This window comes from Xenopus laevis, chromosome 4L, assembly GCF_017654675.1.
Source record: "Xenopus laevis strain J_2021 chromosome 4L, Xenopus_laevis_v10.1, whole genome shotgun sequence".
Taxonomy (NCBI): Eukaryota; Metazoa; Chordata; class Amphibia; order Anura; family Pipidae; genus Xenopus; species Xenopus laevis.
This window is the reverse complement of record NC_054377.1, coordinates 116,194,682-116,210,389: the sequence shown is the minus strand read 5'-3', so window position 1 is coordinate 116,210,389 and position 15,708 is coordinate 116,194,682. Positions and strand designations below refer to the sequence as shown.

The 15,708-nt window shown below is 37.9% G+C and overlaps 1 protein-coding gene across 2 annotated transcripts in view; it reads right to left on the bottom strand.

Moving 5' to 3' along the window:
• The window catches only part of kifap3.L (kinesin-associated protein 3 L homeolog), a 76,874-nt gene that overhangs the window by 7,281 nt on the left and 53,885 nt on the right, over window positions 1-15,708 (bottom strand). For both annotated transcript variants that reach the window (XM_018256721.2, NM_001092562.1), the window contains 4 exon segments: window positions 15,534-15,632; window positions 10,414-10,499; window positions 9,850-10,039; window positions 6,792-6,888 (listed from right to left, as the gene is read on the bottom strand). In XM_018256721.2, the coding sequence (XP_018112210.1) occupies window positions 6,792-6,888; window positions 9,850-10,039; window positions 10,414-10,499; window positions 15,534-15,632 (472 nt within the window).

The following is a 15,708-nucleotide window of genomic DNA, read 5'->3' as shown; positions in this document are numbered from 1 at the left end:
CCAGTGTCCCCTAAGTGCACTATTATCAAGTGGAGGCTTATGCACTTTATGTGTATTACTTACTTACATGGACCCCATACTGTCAATAACAAAGTGCACATATCAGCTTTAAACATTTGCACACAGTGCCTGGAATGAATGCTTAGAAGCCCTATGGCCACACTACAGCACTACATGTACAATATATAAATGCCAATAATTTTATAAGCAGACAAATGACAAATATTTGTAGGTTTTATAGAGGGCTAGGGCTCTCTATGCTATTGGAAGCATGATGGAATACTTGAATAAGTAAATGGAGTCCAGTAAAAAAAACCCTCTTTGGTTCCATCAAGAATCAGAAGGTTTGTGTGAGCAAACAAACAGGTGATGCACTGAGGCTGTGATTATGGAGAACTGGGCACCAGTCTTTCATAGAGAAGGACATGCAAGCTGGAGTTGCTAAGATTGAAAGAAAGTTGCAGCATTACTTCAGAGCACTGGATTTCCCTGCTCCGATGGAAAGATACTGGACAATTTTTGTGATATTGAACAATTGTGATACACATGCGAATGGTCAAATTACACTGATCTAGTCATCGATACATTATTCACCCAAAAAGACAAGCACCTTCTGAAACATATTGGCCAAAGGCCTGCATTAGTCTTTAGAAGGCTTTAGATGACATGTGGCTTAACTATAACTTAACTATTAAAAACACAGCTAGTATAAAGTAAGTGAGACTCATACAAATACACTAGAGTTTGTACATGTTGTACACTAAAAAGCTAAGCAAAATAATATGACTTCAAGCCGTTTTCAAAAGTTACTTACAGTCAGATAACTGTTCAGAAGATGTACTGCGTGGCCAGCACATGGTTAACATGGATGTTTTAGAAAAATGTAGAAGACGTCAAATTCCAGATTGGTCTGAAGGTTCCATTATTTTTCTGCTTGGACTCAATTCTAGCCAACAGCCAATTGTATCACCTTTAGTGGAATGTTGAAGAGGTGATAGCTTTTCTCTTGATATTCTTTATGAATTTGGGACGTTTGAGCATTTGCACCATGGGTTGATAGAAGCTGCTGTACAATCTTGCTTGTGATGCCCCACTATGTTAAAGCATCTGGCTCAGCGTAAAACTGCCTGGAATGTGAAGTCTCTTCCCTTATCACAGTTACGTTTCATTGACCACACGGTTTGCCCATGAGTAAGCTACCTACTTTGTGACATCGGAAAGTCCCATAAGCCCCCAATTATGAGGAATACATTAGCCATATCTCCAATTTTCAGTAGTGTACTCATTTGGGAAATTAGCGTATGATTTCAAGCAACTGTGGCAGGAGGAGAAGGCACATCATTCAATTACCTGCCTACAGTAAAATAAACTCTTCTTTGTCTTAAAAAGGGACATTACCAGTGCACATATAAATCTCCCCTGCAAAATGGACTTCTGCTTACATGTAAGCCAAAACAGGCACAGCAAAGTGTGCGAGACATTTTATTCAGAGTGCAGTATCTGTTTTTAAACTACAGTGAAACCTCAATTTTACATCCCCTGATTTTAAGTTTCCCCTCATTTTACATTGTTGTTTTGTGGTCCCACCTATATATTATGCATAATACATTTCCCTGATTTTACATTTTCCTGGATTTTACACCATTTTTTTCTGGTCCCCTGAAAAATGTAAAATGCGGGTTCTACTGTATCTCAGCTAATTGATAGTAGGTTGATAGTACGTTTGAATTAAAACAATGCTCGTTACTGCTTAATTAAAAAAAACGGATGAAATATGGGGTTTTAAACAATTAAACAAATTGACAGAATGTATTTTCAGCATAAGTTCTATTTATCTTGCGTATATTGAAAAAAAAAGGTGTCTATAGGTCTACGCCGCCCCTTTAATGACAGAAACTGGGAGAAAGGAGGGTTTGTTTATAAAAATCTCATTATCTCTATGTAAATAAGCTCTCTTGATTACAGGGGCAGGGAATTGGAGGTAGTGAATATAACAATATAACTCTGTTAGTCCTTTATAAGAGGATAAAATATTTGTATATGACTTCCTGTCCATGTCACTGCTCGAGATGCTAGGTAACTAAACATGCCATCATTTGCCTATTTATTTAACCTGACCTTTGATTGGTATCTGCTCTGAATAAGGCAATTGAATCGGCTCGGTGCGAACAGACTTGGCAGGTTTTGGTGAAGAACCACGAGTCTCTGCATTTTGAGCTGAAATCTTCTAATGTTTGTTAACGGCGAGCCAATGCAAGAGAGGAGAGAGAGGAGGCTACTGCCCACGGTAGGACAGAAATCAGCCAGTGGATTTTTGCTAGCGGTGTCCTCGTGTGGCCCTAGCATTATGCCCCCCATTTCTGCCTGTGGGTGTCAGTGCACACAGATAGAGGAGAAGATAAACGGGCAATCATTCATGTTTACATATTTAGTGCACACTCAAGAGTGGATTTAGGTTTTGGAAAACTGAAGTTCGATCTGTGCGCTAAGAGATTCCATGGCTGTCAATGCACACAGAGAGAGGGGGCAGAAGGCAGCGGATTGGTTTTTCTCCACTGGTATATCAACGTCAGCTGAGAAAACCATGTGCCGTTAGCTGTAAGCACAAATGTCTCACTCACATTTTTACCCAAATGCTCAGAATCTCACCCACCCAGATGTGAAAGTCTTTTGTCCGATTAGAACCAAATCTAAATAAATTCTATCTATCGAGTGCTAGTAATCCTTTAAGGTACAGTATAGCAAAAGCTGTCCGTTTTCTAGACGAGTCTGAATTCGTTTTCCTTTTGCAATCCCCAGCGAGGGCATTAAATTAAAAAAAAAAAAAATCGTTGTAAGCCGTTCCTTTTATGACCGCTTTAAATCTTTCCGCAAATGCTAGCCTTTAACCACTTGCCTTTAATGAAGTGGGCCATTTGAAAAAAATTTTGGGAGGGGGGTGTCAAAGAAAAAAGTTCAATAAAATAAATTACAAAGACAACAAGATTAAAACTGGTCACTGTGTTTTTGAGCTTTGCATCTCAAGCCTTTAAGGACTTGACTGGCTTAACGTCTCACAGCATGCGACTGGTGAAAAAGGAGGAAATTTTATTCTCATTAACTGCAACAGATTTACTGCAGCGAGAAAGCGCTATGTAATTCGAGAAGTGACAGAGCCACAAGATCAAAGTCTCCTCAGTCTGGAAAGCCAAATAAACCCCTCTGGCTACTTCCTGCAAGGAAAATTCACTCTGGCAAAATAAAACAGAGACTGGTTTGAGGAGGAAAAGGGGAAAAAAAAAAATGAAAGAAAAAAAAAAATCTATTCTCAGTTTTATGGGCTGTCATAGTCGCTCAAGTGGTTTGGAACTGTCTCATTCAGAACATTACATTTTCCTGCTTTTATGTCTTGTGCATTTTATTGTGTTTTACTAATGAAGAAAATGACAAGGATTAGATTATTACTGCTGTAATTATATTCTAGGAGTTATAAAGCAGCAACACACTAGGCTAATGGCACATGAGGGGTTTTGTCCGTAGTTGTCATCCAGGTGAAATCAGTGTTGGACACAATGTCCCTCTTGGTCTGTCACTGCTGCTTATGTTATTGTGGTCTCCTGTCACTATCCTGTGAGCGTCAATCAGTGAGCCTGCCATTATACATTAGAAGCAGTAACCAACAGAAACTGGACTTTTAACTGCAACTGTTCTTTATAGGATGGCAGTGACAGTCAAAAAATAAAAGTACTAAAACAATAGGTTAAATGGACTCTGCTTGTTTCATCTTACAATCTAAAACAGGGCTTCTTAACCTTTTATTCAGGGACCCAAAGTTAGTTGTAGAACTAGTTTCATGACCCAAAAATTGGATTATATACTACAGCGGGAGAAAATCTCACTGAATTTAAGGGGATCTCACTGAGATGAACGGAAGCTTAAATGTTAGAAATCCCTGATCTTAAAGTGATACTGATTTATCTAAATGAGAAATTAGAGACACTCGGGGAGATTCAGTCACCTGGCGACAAATTGCCTCTTCTTCAGGCGACTAATCTCCCGAATATATAAAATATAAATCGCCGGCGGGATGGCACTCGGAACGCTTTGTTTTCCAATATCGCCTGAAGTTTCTCAGTGAGGCAACTTCGTAAAACGAATCATTCTGAGTGACATCCCACCAGCGATTTAGAGTCTAACCGGCGGGAAGGCATTGTGGGGAGATTAGTCGCCCGAAGAAGAGCGGATTTGTCACTGGGCAACTAATCTCCCCGAATCTCTAAACGTGTCTCTGCTCTCACCACAGAAAAAAGCTAAAAAAATATTAAGGGGCCTATTTATCATACAGTTTAAAACAATGCCAGAAAAATAGTGTAAACAGCAGTGTAAAATAAATGGAGAATTTATCAAGAAGTGTGTTTACGCCACCTGAACAACGGATTTTACCCTATCTTACACTACTTCAGATCTTACGTAATCAATGGGAAAAATTCAAGCGGCAAGTAAGTTCCGGAGAGGAAAAAAAACACAGGAAAAACATCCAGATTTTCCTATAGCATTTTCAAATGGCTGCTTCCACTTACATTGGAATTACACAAGAAGCCTGCTGATGCGTGGTGTATTTTGTTTTTTTTCTATAAAGCATGATAAATAAGCCTCTAAAAGTCGATCAACCGGTCAACGTTTCTAATACTAATGGATTTCTGCTGCACAAATATGGGCAGATTCTTTTATGGCACAGTTAAATAGCCAATGTTGCATATTATGTAAAAAAAAAAAAAGGTTTAATTTCTTTTGTAAGTATCTATTTAAAGAAGGGAAGCAAGACGTAGGATAAAAAATAAAATGAGGTATGCTGAATCAGTCTAGTTCAGTGACTAAAGAGGGTAAGCAAAGAGAGGGTAACATCTCTAAAATGTGAATTTTAAGATATCAGTTACAGGCTAAAAATTGTAGTAGAAGATCTGGCAGAATCTGAAAATATTCCAAAAAGTTTGTGGAGGTCTTGAAATCTGATGATGACTGGAGAGAAGAGGTGATGACTATATTATGAGTAAAGGTACAGGGAATACATGCGAGTATCGATATAAGGTTTCCTCTTCATCTATTGCGGCCCTGTAAAGCTCTGTTTATATTGAAATAATTTTTTAATGATGAACTGTGAAATTGTTCTCAAAATAAAGATACTAAGGGGTTGATATAGATTTATCAAAGGTTGGATGTAAGAGTAATTTTAACTCAAATGAACTTGAATAGTTTCTTATTTAAGAAAAAACTTGAATGTCTAAAACTCGACCCAAAAACTCGAATCAAATTCGACTAAACTTGAATTCCGAAAAAAAATTCAAATGTCAGGAAGGCTGTTAACATCTTAAGATGGGATAAGAGGCACCGCTCGCACACCCTGGCCTTCTGTAATGGACGCCTGGTGCGCGGTGATGGAGGGATCGGCACCTTCCAAATCAGATAACTCCAAAAAGATTCACTGGCACTCAAAGGCTGGTGCAAACAGGGACAAACACTTGCAGATAATGCAAATAATAGCAGGTTATGGATACTGTTTTGCTTGCCTGGAAAGCATTCACATTCAATTCCTGGAGAAGATTTTCACAGCTTAGAGAATCTATTAAAATGCCTTCCCAGCGAGAGAGTCTGTCTCACAGAACAGCGACCAAGAGACAGATTTTAAAAGTATTTTAGATGGGTTTAACTGAAGGGAAAGATAATACAAAGAGAGCCGTGCTGCCATTCTTTCTGATGTCCAGAAGAAGAGGAAAAAAAATGTAAATGTACATTTTAAAAGCAGTTACAGCAACTCCTTGTGACCCTTGAAAGCCTCATAAAAGGTTCTCCCGAATCCGCTAATGGTCCCTATTTACCAATAAAATGAGAGTAACTGTAAGAAGAACCTGTAATTGCGGTCAGATTCATGTCAGCTTGACAGATGGAATTCATGCTGTTTAACCCTTTCTGAGGCAGTAAGCCCTGAGAAATTGTCATTCGTATGGCAAATGCGAATACCGGGCCCTTGTAGCAGCTGAATGTTAAAGTAAATAATACATTAATGGAATCCAATAGTGTGGTTCTGTGCATGAAGTATAGATCCCTGACAGATTTCATTAGTAGAACTACATGTGATGTTTAGTTCTCTTATGGCTAAAACATAGTTTTGTTCATTTGTTTCAGGCTTCAGCTGCCTGCTGCTGTTCTCCTTCTATAATGTGTAGTACAGGTATGGGACCTGTTACCCAGAATGAAAATGAATGAATTAGATTTATACTTTAATATCAGAAGAACAGTCACTCAGAAAATATAAAGTAATTAGAAAAGGTCTCTATTTCTGGAGTTTTCAGGATAAGGGGCCTTTCCATAATTTGGATCTCAATACCTTAATTATGCTAAAAAAGCATTTAAACATTAAATAAACCCAATAGTCTGGTTTTACCTCCATTAAGGATTAATTAAATCTTAGTTCGGATCAAGTACAAGCTGCTGTTTTAACTGTATTACTGAGAAAAAGAATATAACTTTTAAAAATGTAAATAATTTGATTAAAATGGAGTCTACGGGAGATGGCTTTCCTATATTTTGTAGCTTACCGGATAAAGGATCTCATGCCTGTACAATATCTTTGATGTCACAGGAGTTTTAGTTGCCTTTTACCATGAAAAGATATACATTTAATATAATTTATGCCTATCCATAAAGCTAGTACTACATAACCTGTCATCACAAATTTAGGATTATCATATTTTTACACTAATGTCCAGGCTACCCAAATACACCCCAAACCGGTAGTGGGAAAGAATGATTACCCAGTGTTGAACGAATGCTGCCCAATAAGATCTCCATTCTGGTGGAATTCATTGAAGAAGTCTGGACTCACTACTCCATCAGATGGAATCAACCCTTCTGCAAAAAATCAGATGTGCAATGTTATTAAAGAGATACTATTAGAGGCACCAGGGTGCAGTTGTAATGAAGAACTGATAGGAGGGGGTGGGCAAACAGGGAGGTACACGGGAGGACAAATGTGAGTTTTGCAAGATGAATATTAGTTTATTATGGAAATACCAAAATCAACTCAAATGGAATGAGTAGGGTAGTCACCACATTAATTATAACTGAAGCAGCGAGTAGACTAAGCATCAACTGAAGCACTGCACCACTTCACCTTTAATTTGTAATCTATATCTCCATGCTCTGCTGAACCTTTTCTGGAAGATCCAGGCAGATCTTGCTCCCTGGCAGGTGAAACATAACCGCTTGTCATAGAAAGACAATTGTAAAACATAACTTGTCACAAAGCTCGACGGGACTGCCATTTTTACACATTCCCATATAGGCAGAAAAGGTTATATTTTTATATTTAGATTATATGTTTTGAAGATGACTGTGAACTTCAAGTAGAATCCCTTTTTAAAATTCTCCTTTTCTTTTAAGAAAAATCATTTAAGGCATATATAAAAGCATTCTGTTTTGGTCATGATGTTGTGTTTGGAACCTACAGACCAACAAAGTCAACACAAAAATTATACAGGTCATAAAAGGATGGGAAATAAACTGGTAAAATGTTGGGTTTGGGTGCACAACCCTGAACATTTAGCATAGTATAGACAATGTAGATAATGGGTCTCATTTATAAACAGTGGGCTAATTTGCTCCTGGACTGTAGCTCATGGCAACCAATCAGACTTGTGCTTTCTGTGCTCAACCTGCAGCTGGCTGAAAAAAAGCTAATCACTGATTGGTTACTGCCCAGGTGCAAATTTGCCCATTGTTTGTAAATGAGCCCCAATATCACCCCAAGACAATGCAGTAACAATTCCAAAAGGAGCAAATTATGCTCAACAAATTCATTCTTCTTGTTTCTCGCCCAGCTGACAGGCTGATGCATTTTGTGCAAAGTGTATGACTACATGAGCAAGTCTGATGTAAAATATGTTCTTTATGTGATTACAATCTTTTTTATTCTGCAAAGAAAACAGATGACATAATGTGGTCTTGACACACTGTAAAGTTAATTCCTTTTAGACTGTTGTTCATTAATGCATGTAAATTATTGTGTGTATACTCAAACCACAATATCTTCAAACTGGGATAGGGAAATCTCCCAACTGAGATTCAGACCTCAACATGGCTGAGATGGCAGATTTTCAGATTCTGGCTTTTTACAGCAAAAAAAATCACATTTTTGCCCCAAAAACCCCGACCACATAAATCTGCACTTAGTAAATAACCCTGTAAATGTACGTTTGCCTCCTTTAGAAGCAAATGGGTTAAGAAGCAGAATGTGCTCCAGATGAGAGCAGCCTGACAGGAGGACATATGTACCAAATAACTAAGTGGCACATGCACAAGGCATCAGCTCATTCCTGCTCTGCAATTTTTTTCAGACAAATTTATGAGTTTCAGATGAGCTGTTAACAAGTTGCTGGGATGTTAACAACTTGCAGTATGTTCCCTGCTCCCAATTCTGAATTAATCAGCATAAAAGTAAATACTGTGAGAAAGTAATCAGCAAGTGGCTAGAGAATGCGCCATTTACAATTTTACAAAGACATATTTTGATACCCTTCTCATCTTCATGCATTTTACCTGTAACAGCCCTGCCTATGGCTTTTTTGTTTGAACTCTCCACTACTGGGGTGCCATCAGCCATTAGGAACAATTAAAGAAAAACTATACCCCCTGAATTGAACACTTAAGCAACAGATAGTTCATATCATATTAAGTGGCATATTAAAGAATCTTACCAAACTGGAATATATATTTAAGTAAATATTGCCCTTTTACATCTCTTGCCTTGAGACACCATTTCGTGATGGTCTCTGTGCTGTCTCAGAGATCACCTGACCAGAAATACTTCAACTCTAACTGTAACAGGAAGAAGTGTGGAAGCAAAAGACACAACTCTGTCTGTTAATTGGCTCATGTGACCTAACAAGTATAGTTTGTTGGTATGTTTGTGAGTACAGTGAATCCTACGATCCCAGGGGGCGGCCCTTATTTTTTAAAATGGCAATTTTCTATTTATGATTACCCATTGGCACATTCTACTAGAAAAGTATATTATTATGAAAATGGTTTATTTACATGAAGCATGGTTTTACATATGAGCTGTTTTATGCAATATATTTTTATAGAGACCTACATTGTTTGGGAGGTATAGTTTTCCTTTAATTTCACAAGAGTTGGCGTAAGTGCCTGTTGGTATTAGTAAGGACCAGTAAAAAGCACCAAGAAAAACAGGGCAGGTATCAATCAATACAAAATTCATAACAAGACCAGGAGATCCAATAGGAACATACTCAGGAACTAGTCTAGGACCCTAAAGATATAGGCACCAGCATGAGGGTTTCATTGTGGATCAAAAAGTACAGACAAAATTCAAAGGCCCTAATTTCGGTACAAAAACCGAGGGCTTGTGATGTGGCGCTCTTCTGCATCTTTTTAACCAAGGGTCTGAATTGGATATTGCTGGGTAAGATAATAATGCGACGGATATTAGCTTAAAATCCAATTTTTTTCCTTTTGTATACATTTATTACAATAAGATGGCTGTACTTAAAATAAAAGTTGAACTAAAAAGTAACTAGAATCCCACAGAATTGAAATAATGTAAGAAGCAGTGCAAAATACTTTTTTGGCTTCTGGCTACCCTGAGATTTAAAATGTTGGCTGCTAGAATCAGTGACCCAAGCATTCAAAACAGATTATGTAAAAAGAACAATTTTTTCTCTTATGATCATAGTATATAGTATAGTATTTGAATGAGCCGATGAGCTTTTTCAGGATGGTGAAATGGAGTAATGCATTAACTTACATCTCTATATCATTTGTAGCACATGAATACTGATTATACACAGTCACCTGCACTGTAGTAGAGGTCAGGTCTTTCCAGAATATCTCTTTCATGGATATAGGGCTCGATTGGCTCATCTCCATACAAGTATTGTTCATTTTCATCCAGCTGCCGGCTTTCAACCATCTCCAGCCACTGAGAGTTGTGCCAGCGGAATTTCTCGCTCTGTATCTTTTTCGCCCATTCCTCGTCATATTCCTGCAGTGGGAAAGCAAAGCAGTTGCTATGTGGTTGTGAAAGAAACCAGATGCATGTTTAGCAAAAGGCAATGTAATGTTGGCTCTGAGATTCATTTCCTATCTGAGGGATTCATTTTCGCTCTCCAGCAAGTGCTGCAATAACATGTTACAGACAGGAGGAATGTCTAACACATGGGGAAGCTTAAATCTATCAAAAGTGATAGGCAGGGCAGGATTATTTTCGTATGTGAATTAAAAAAAATCCCCATCGTGCCATATGTAATGTTGGAGGCCAACCTAATGCAGAGTATATTCTGACATAGAAGAGGTGAATAGAGCCACAGATGCATTGCAGGTGAGGGGTAATGAGCTTGGTGTGTAGCTTTTACTTACCGCAATGATATCAAGGGTGTTATCACATACTTTACGGATCTCTGCATTTTTATCGTGCATTAAGTCAATGAGATAAGCAGGAGCCTCTGCATTACAGGAGTTAAGGTGATATATGCAAAAACCTGCCGGTTCTGTGTTTACCGAGTGAGGCAATTGTCACTGCATACCATGGAAATCACATACAAGTATTTATATTACATTACGAGCATCCTGTTTGCAGGGAATACAGTGTTTGTGGCAGAGATGAAATCAATTCAGTACAATCAAACTGTGTTTGGGCTGCCAAAATGTACAAACACACAAAAGTTATTCCCAATGACCTCTTCATTGATTCCTTCATTATAGAGAGGTAGTTGGACTCGCGGAATTCATTTACCAGCTGAATGATCAAAACGATGTGGGATGCACAGAATCCATCATTTGTAGTACTGGCTGAATTCAGAATCAACTACAAGGTTCATCCAAATAACAATCCAAATCGAAACCCTAACTCGACATTAAGGGGCAGATTTAATAAGGGTCGAATTGTGTTTTCCGCAAAAAAATTTTGGAGGGTACTTTTGAGTCAAAAATTAATTTTTCGGGTTAAAAAAGGAAACTCACATTTTTCGAGATTTGTTGTACCGACTCTGGAAATAGCTTGGATCCAAAAATACACCATCTAAAACCATTTGAAGATGTTAATAGCCTTCATGATGTACAAATTCGATTTGTTAACCCCGACCTCGCTGATTCAAGTTTTTTCCATTCCAGTTTTTTCTTAAATAAGAAACAAGGTCTAAAAGAGCTCTAACATTTGCCACCCCCAAGTGGTAAACAACTTTCCTTCTTCTTTAACAACCTCTTTAAATAACAATATATTAAGGGGCAGGTTTATCAAAGGTCGAATTGAAAATTCAAATTCTCGAGTTTTTTTAAGGCCAAAAGCTGTCGAATTCAACTAGGGAATTGTTCAAATTTAATTCGAGTTTTTTAAAAAATTCAAATTAGAATTTGGGAATTTATCATACACTGGCCTTTTAAGAACTCAAATTCGACAATTCACCACCTAAAACCTGCTGAATTGCTGTTTTAGTCAATGGGAGACGTCCTGGGATCAATTTGAAATTGTTTGCAGCCTTCCTGACATTCAAGTTTTTTTCAGAGAAAAAAACCCGAATCGAGTTTTTAAAACTCAAATCACATTCGATTCCAGTTTTCGAGTCGATCCTATTCACCCGAGCAAATTAGATTTTTTTTTTTTTTTGTGCCTCTAGATGTATCATTTCAAAATTCCACATTTGCAAAGTTTCTCAGGATACCAAAGCTCATCTTTAGGCAACTTTGCATTGTCACCCTCAGAAATAATTTGGTAAACCTCAGGCTTTCTTACTGGCACCTGCTGTGCTCTAACAAATCCATGCTCAGCCTTGTTATTTCCATACACATAAGAAGTCCTGTGTATTTTATTTTATTACATAGTGTTATCACAATTACAACATCATTCACCCGTGAAGCTCACGCACACACATCCACACACACAAGGGCCAATGTTATCAGGAACCAATTAATCTGCCTGTATGTTTTTGAAGGGTGAGAGGAAACTGGTGTAGCCAGAGGAAACCCATACAGCCATGGGGAGAACATGTAAACTGAGTATAGCATGCAAATTGTACAGATATAAACTTTCTGCACAATGGACAATCAAACTGTTTGCACCCAGTGTTTTATACCTCTGTGTACATGTTTATGTATCTGTGCTCCCCTACGTGTGTGCCTGGCCCTTTGGGAAACCTGCATCTGCCAAACACCAGGACATGGAATTCTAGAAGTGCACTCAGGTTTGACACAAGGCAGCAGCCCAGGCATCCCTGATCCCTGCTGTGCAGAGACATTTACAAAGCTGTGATTTAAAAACATCCACACTGCAGACATGACAAGCAATTTCCCCAAAACGTCATGTAATTCCTAATGCAGGAAGCCTTGGTGTGTATGTGTGAGATGCTTTTAATAGGCGCTGACCAATTTAGTGTTTCCTGGCTGACGCTGGACAAGAATCAGGAGACTGAAAAGAAAGAAAGCAGAAAAGAATCCAGCATTTTATCACTCTAAGTAAAAATAAATAATATTATGCAGCGGAGAAGGGAACCTTTCTACACCAGGGGAGGCCTGCAAAGGCACTAAAAAAGAGCAAAGGCACTTCAGTACTATGTTATTTTCCCCTACTATTTTGCATGTATTATATGCACCATGTATTATTTAAACACACCATAAAAACACAACGTTTATACACTCTAATTTTCTGATTTGCATCCGCTTCCTACACATGACGTTTATTCAGACACACAGAATCTAAACCAAACATATTCTTATGAAATTGAAAGTAAATAAAAGTATTTCACTATAATTTCTTATTACTCCTTTAATGGGTATGGCATCCCAAGCCGCATGACATTGGTTTCCACAGAGAATGAACATGGGGGGCCTTATTAATCAAAGTCTGAATTTTTCTGATTATTTTAATCCAAAAAGTCTGACCAAACTAGAATCCACGATTGGACATTATTTATTAATGAAAAAAAAATCACAATTTAATCGGATCAGAGGCAAACACAAAAAAAATCGAGGAAAAATCCGAATTGCATGATTTTTTGTGAGTTTCTTCCTGAATCGCCAATTTTTTCCAGGCTTTTCCCCCGAAAATCTGAAATTTTTCATATATTTGCCCGAAAAATCAGAAATAGATGGATTTTTGGGCTAATTACAGAGCAGACCACAGAAACCTCCACAATATGATAGGGACCTCTCCCACTGACTTATATACAACCTCGGTAGGTCTGATATGCTGGATTTTTGGATTCAGATTTTTTTTCCATCCTTGGGGTATAATAAATCTCTAAAAATTTGGATTTTATAGAAAAAAAAACTCTAATTTTTTAAGTTTTTATCATCTGGACTAGTGGCAAGTCAAAACTCCCATTGTGCCATTAGATTTAATTCAAGGGGCAGTATACCAGAAGTTCAATTAATAAGGCTTGTGTTGAATGTTCTTTTTGCTGGTTTAAATACCTGAAAAGGAGTACACATGGAGTAGCATTATTTTCTGTTTGCCCTGCTTAGCTTGAGAAATAAAAAAAAACAACCAATGTTTTGTGATTAAAACAATAGAGCAAAAAGTATGTTTAGTACAAGCCCTGCCCATTGCACTCATGTTGAACAAGGGGGTTACTATCCCTTTATGTGGTTCTCCTTTTTTGTATTTGTGAACATTTTCCTGCCAAAATAAACTCTTTTTCCAACACTGAAGTCACCCCAACTCCAGAAATACTAGTTCCATCCTTTGCCTTCAGCGCTGGACAAACACAGTGCTAAATCTATTCAAAGTTAAACCCACCGACCACCTCTTGCAGCACAGCCATATCATCTGATTTAGACAATATGGCAAAGGGATTTGACCTTGGTGCTGACATGATTAGTGAAAGAGCTAGAATAGTCAATAATTACCCTCATTGTGCTGAGTCAACTGGGTTAATGAGCATGCCATCAATAGTTACTTGGAAATATGAAAGTTTAGCATAACAATTGGAGCCTAGACACAGGATAGATTATCTTCCTGAAGTTTTGTATGATTTAGTTTTATGGCTCACTATTATCTTTTTATGCCACTCAAGATTTTCATTATTCTACTATCCGCTTTTACCTATTTTTTTAAAGCCAGACACTCAAAACCTCTCATGATTACAGTACAGTGGCTCCTTTAAAAAATCTCAGTTACCAGGACTGCAGTGATACTCCTGTCATTCATTCAGCGCTGATTCTTACTTAGTTGAGGCATGTGTATTCTGTATTTTTTTTAATCTCTTTCTACTTAGAACTTTTTATCTTCTTGAAAGGAAATAAAAAAGTCAGAAATTCAACAGATAAAGGAAACACACGCTGCTATTTCGGGAGATTAGTCACCCACGAAAACTACTTCTTCTTTGGGCGACTAATCTAACCGAACTGCCTTCCTGCCGGCTAGAATGAAAATCACCGGCGGGATGGCACTTGGAAATCAATGGAGATGAGGCACAGAATGGATCCGCTTCTCTCAGCCTGAAAAAATTAAAAGGTTGAGAGCAGTGGAACCCACCCTCATCTGTCCTTGGCCTAAGGCATAGAGGGAGATTTACTAAGGTCAAAGTGGCCGTTGCTAGCGAAAATCCACCAGAAATCCCATCTGCAGGGACATCGCCAATTAACTAACAGGCAACAGCAAAGAGACTGTTGCTAGTGCAGTTTTCTGCCCTATCGCCAGACAAATTTTCGCTCAGGTGAACGATCGTTACTCTGCAAATTCACTAAAGTGCAAATTTTACTGAACGTTACCCCTTTTGCCACAGTTTCCTTTGCCACCCTTTAGTGAATTTGCCCCACAGTAATACAAATTATGGAATGATCCATTTTTCAGAAAATTCCAAAATATAAATAGCACTGCATGACAGGCAATTCACTCGGAATAATTAAAGTTGTAAAATTTAAAACAAAAACTGTGGTACCGTGTTAGCCAGTAGCAAAAATAAATAAAAAAACAAACAAATACAAAAAGTATTGTAGAAGTGATACCTATTTTGGCTAACAATTTTGCCTGATGGAGGGGCCTTGGAGCTCCGAAAGCTTGCAATGTTTTTTTATTGTTAGCCAATATAGGTATCACTTCTACAATACTTTTTGTATTTTTTTTTTTTTTTTATTTGTTATAGTTGTAAAACTGAAATCGTAGAAAAAGCAATGCCACCTTCAACAAGCAGATGGCAGACCTTAGCTGTTCCAGTTTCTATGCACAGCATATCAGGGCTTCTAGGCCAAAATAATGTTATTTGTGTAAAAAGCACATCGATTTCGCAGCTGCAGGACCCAACGTGGAACCTTCCAACCTAGGCCTTATGCTTTCTGTCACCTTATGCAGCAGACCTGATGCCCTCCTCACTCGCCTACCTCTCTTGAATTCGAACAATGCAAGAGAGTGCGACCACAAGTATGCTCCTACTTAGGATAAAATAGCTAAAAAAAGCTAGAATTAACAGGCAAAATGCAGGACCAACAGCCTCCTGTTCTGCTTTTATATATCTGGGGCTTAGCTAACCCCAATGAAAGGATACGTGTATCTTTTATGATGACATCCCTGGTTGCTTGGTGGAAAACCATTTGGTAGAAGACATATACAATTTGGCACACAAACTCATCATCTTCTTGTTGGGCTAGAACAAAATAAAATGACACTGGCATGAATTAATATACTTAACATTTTAACTTTGTTTAAACATTCTCATATAA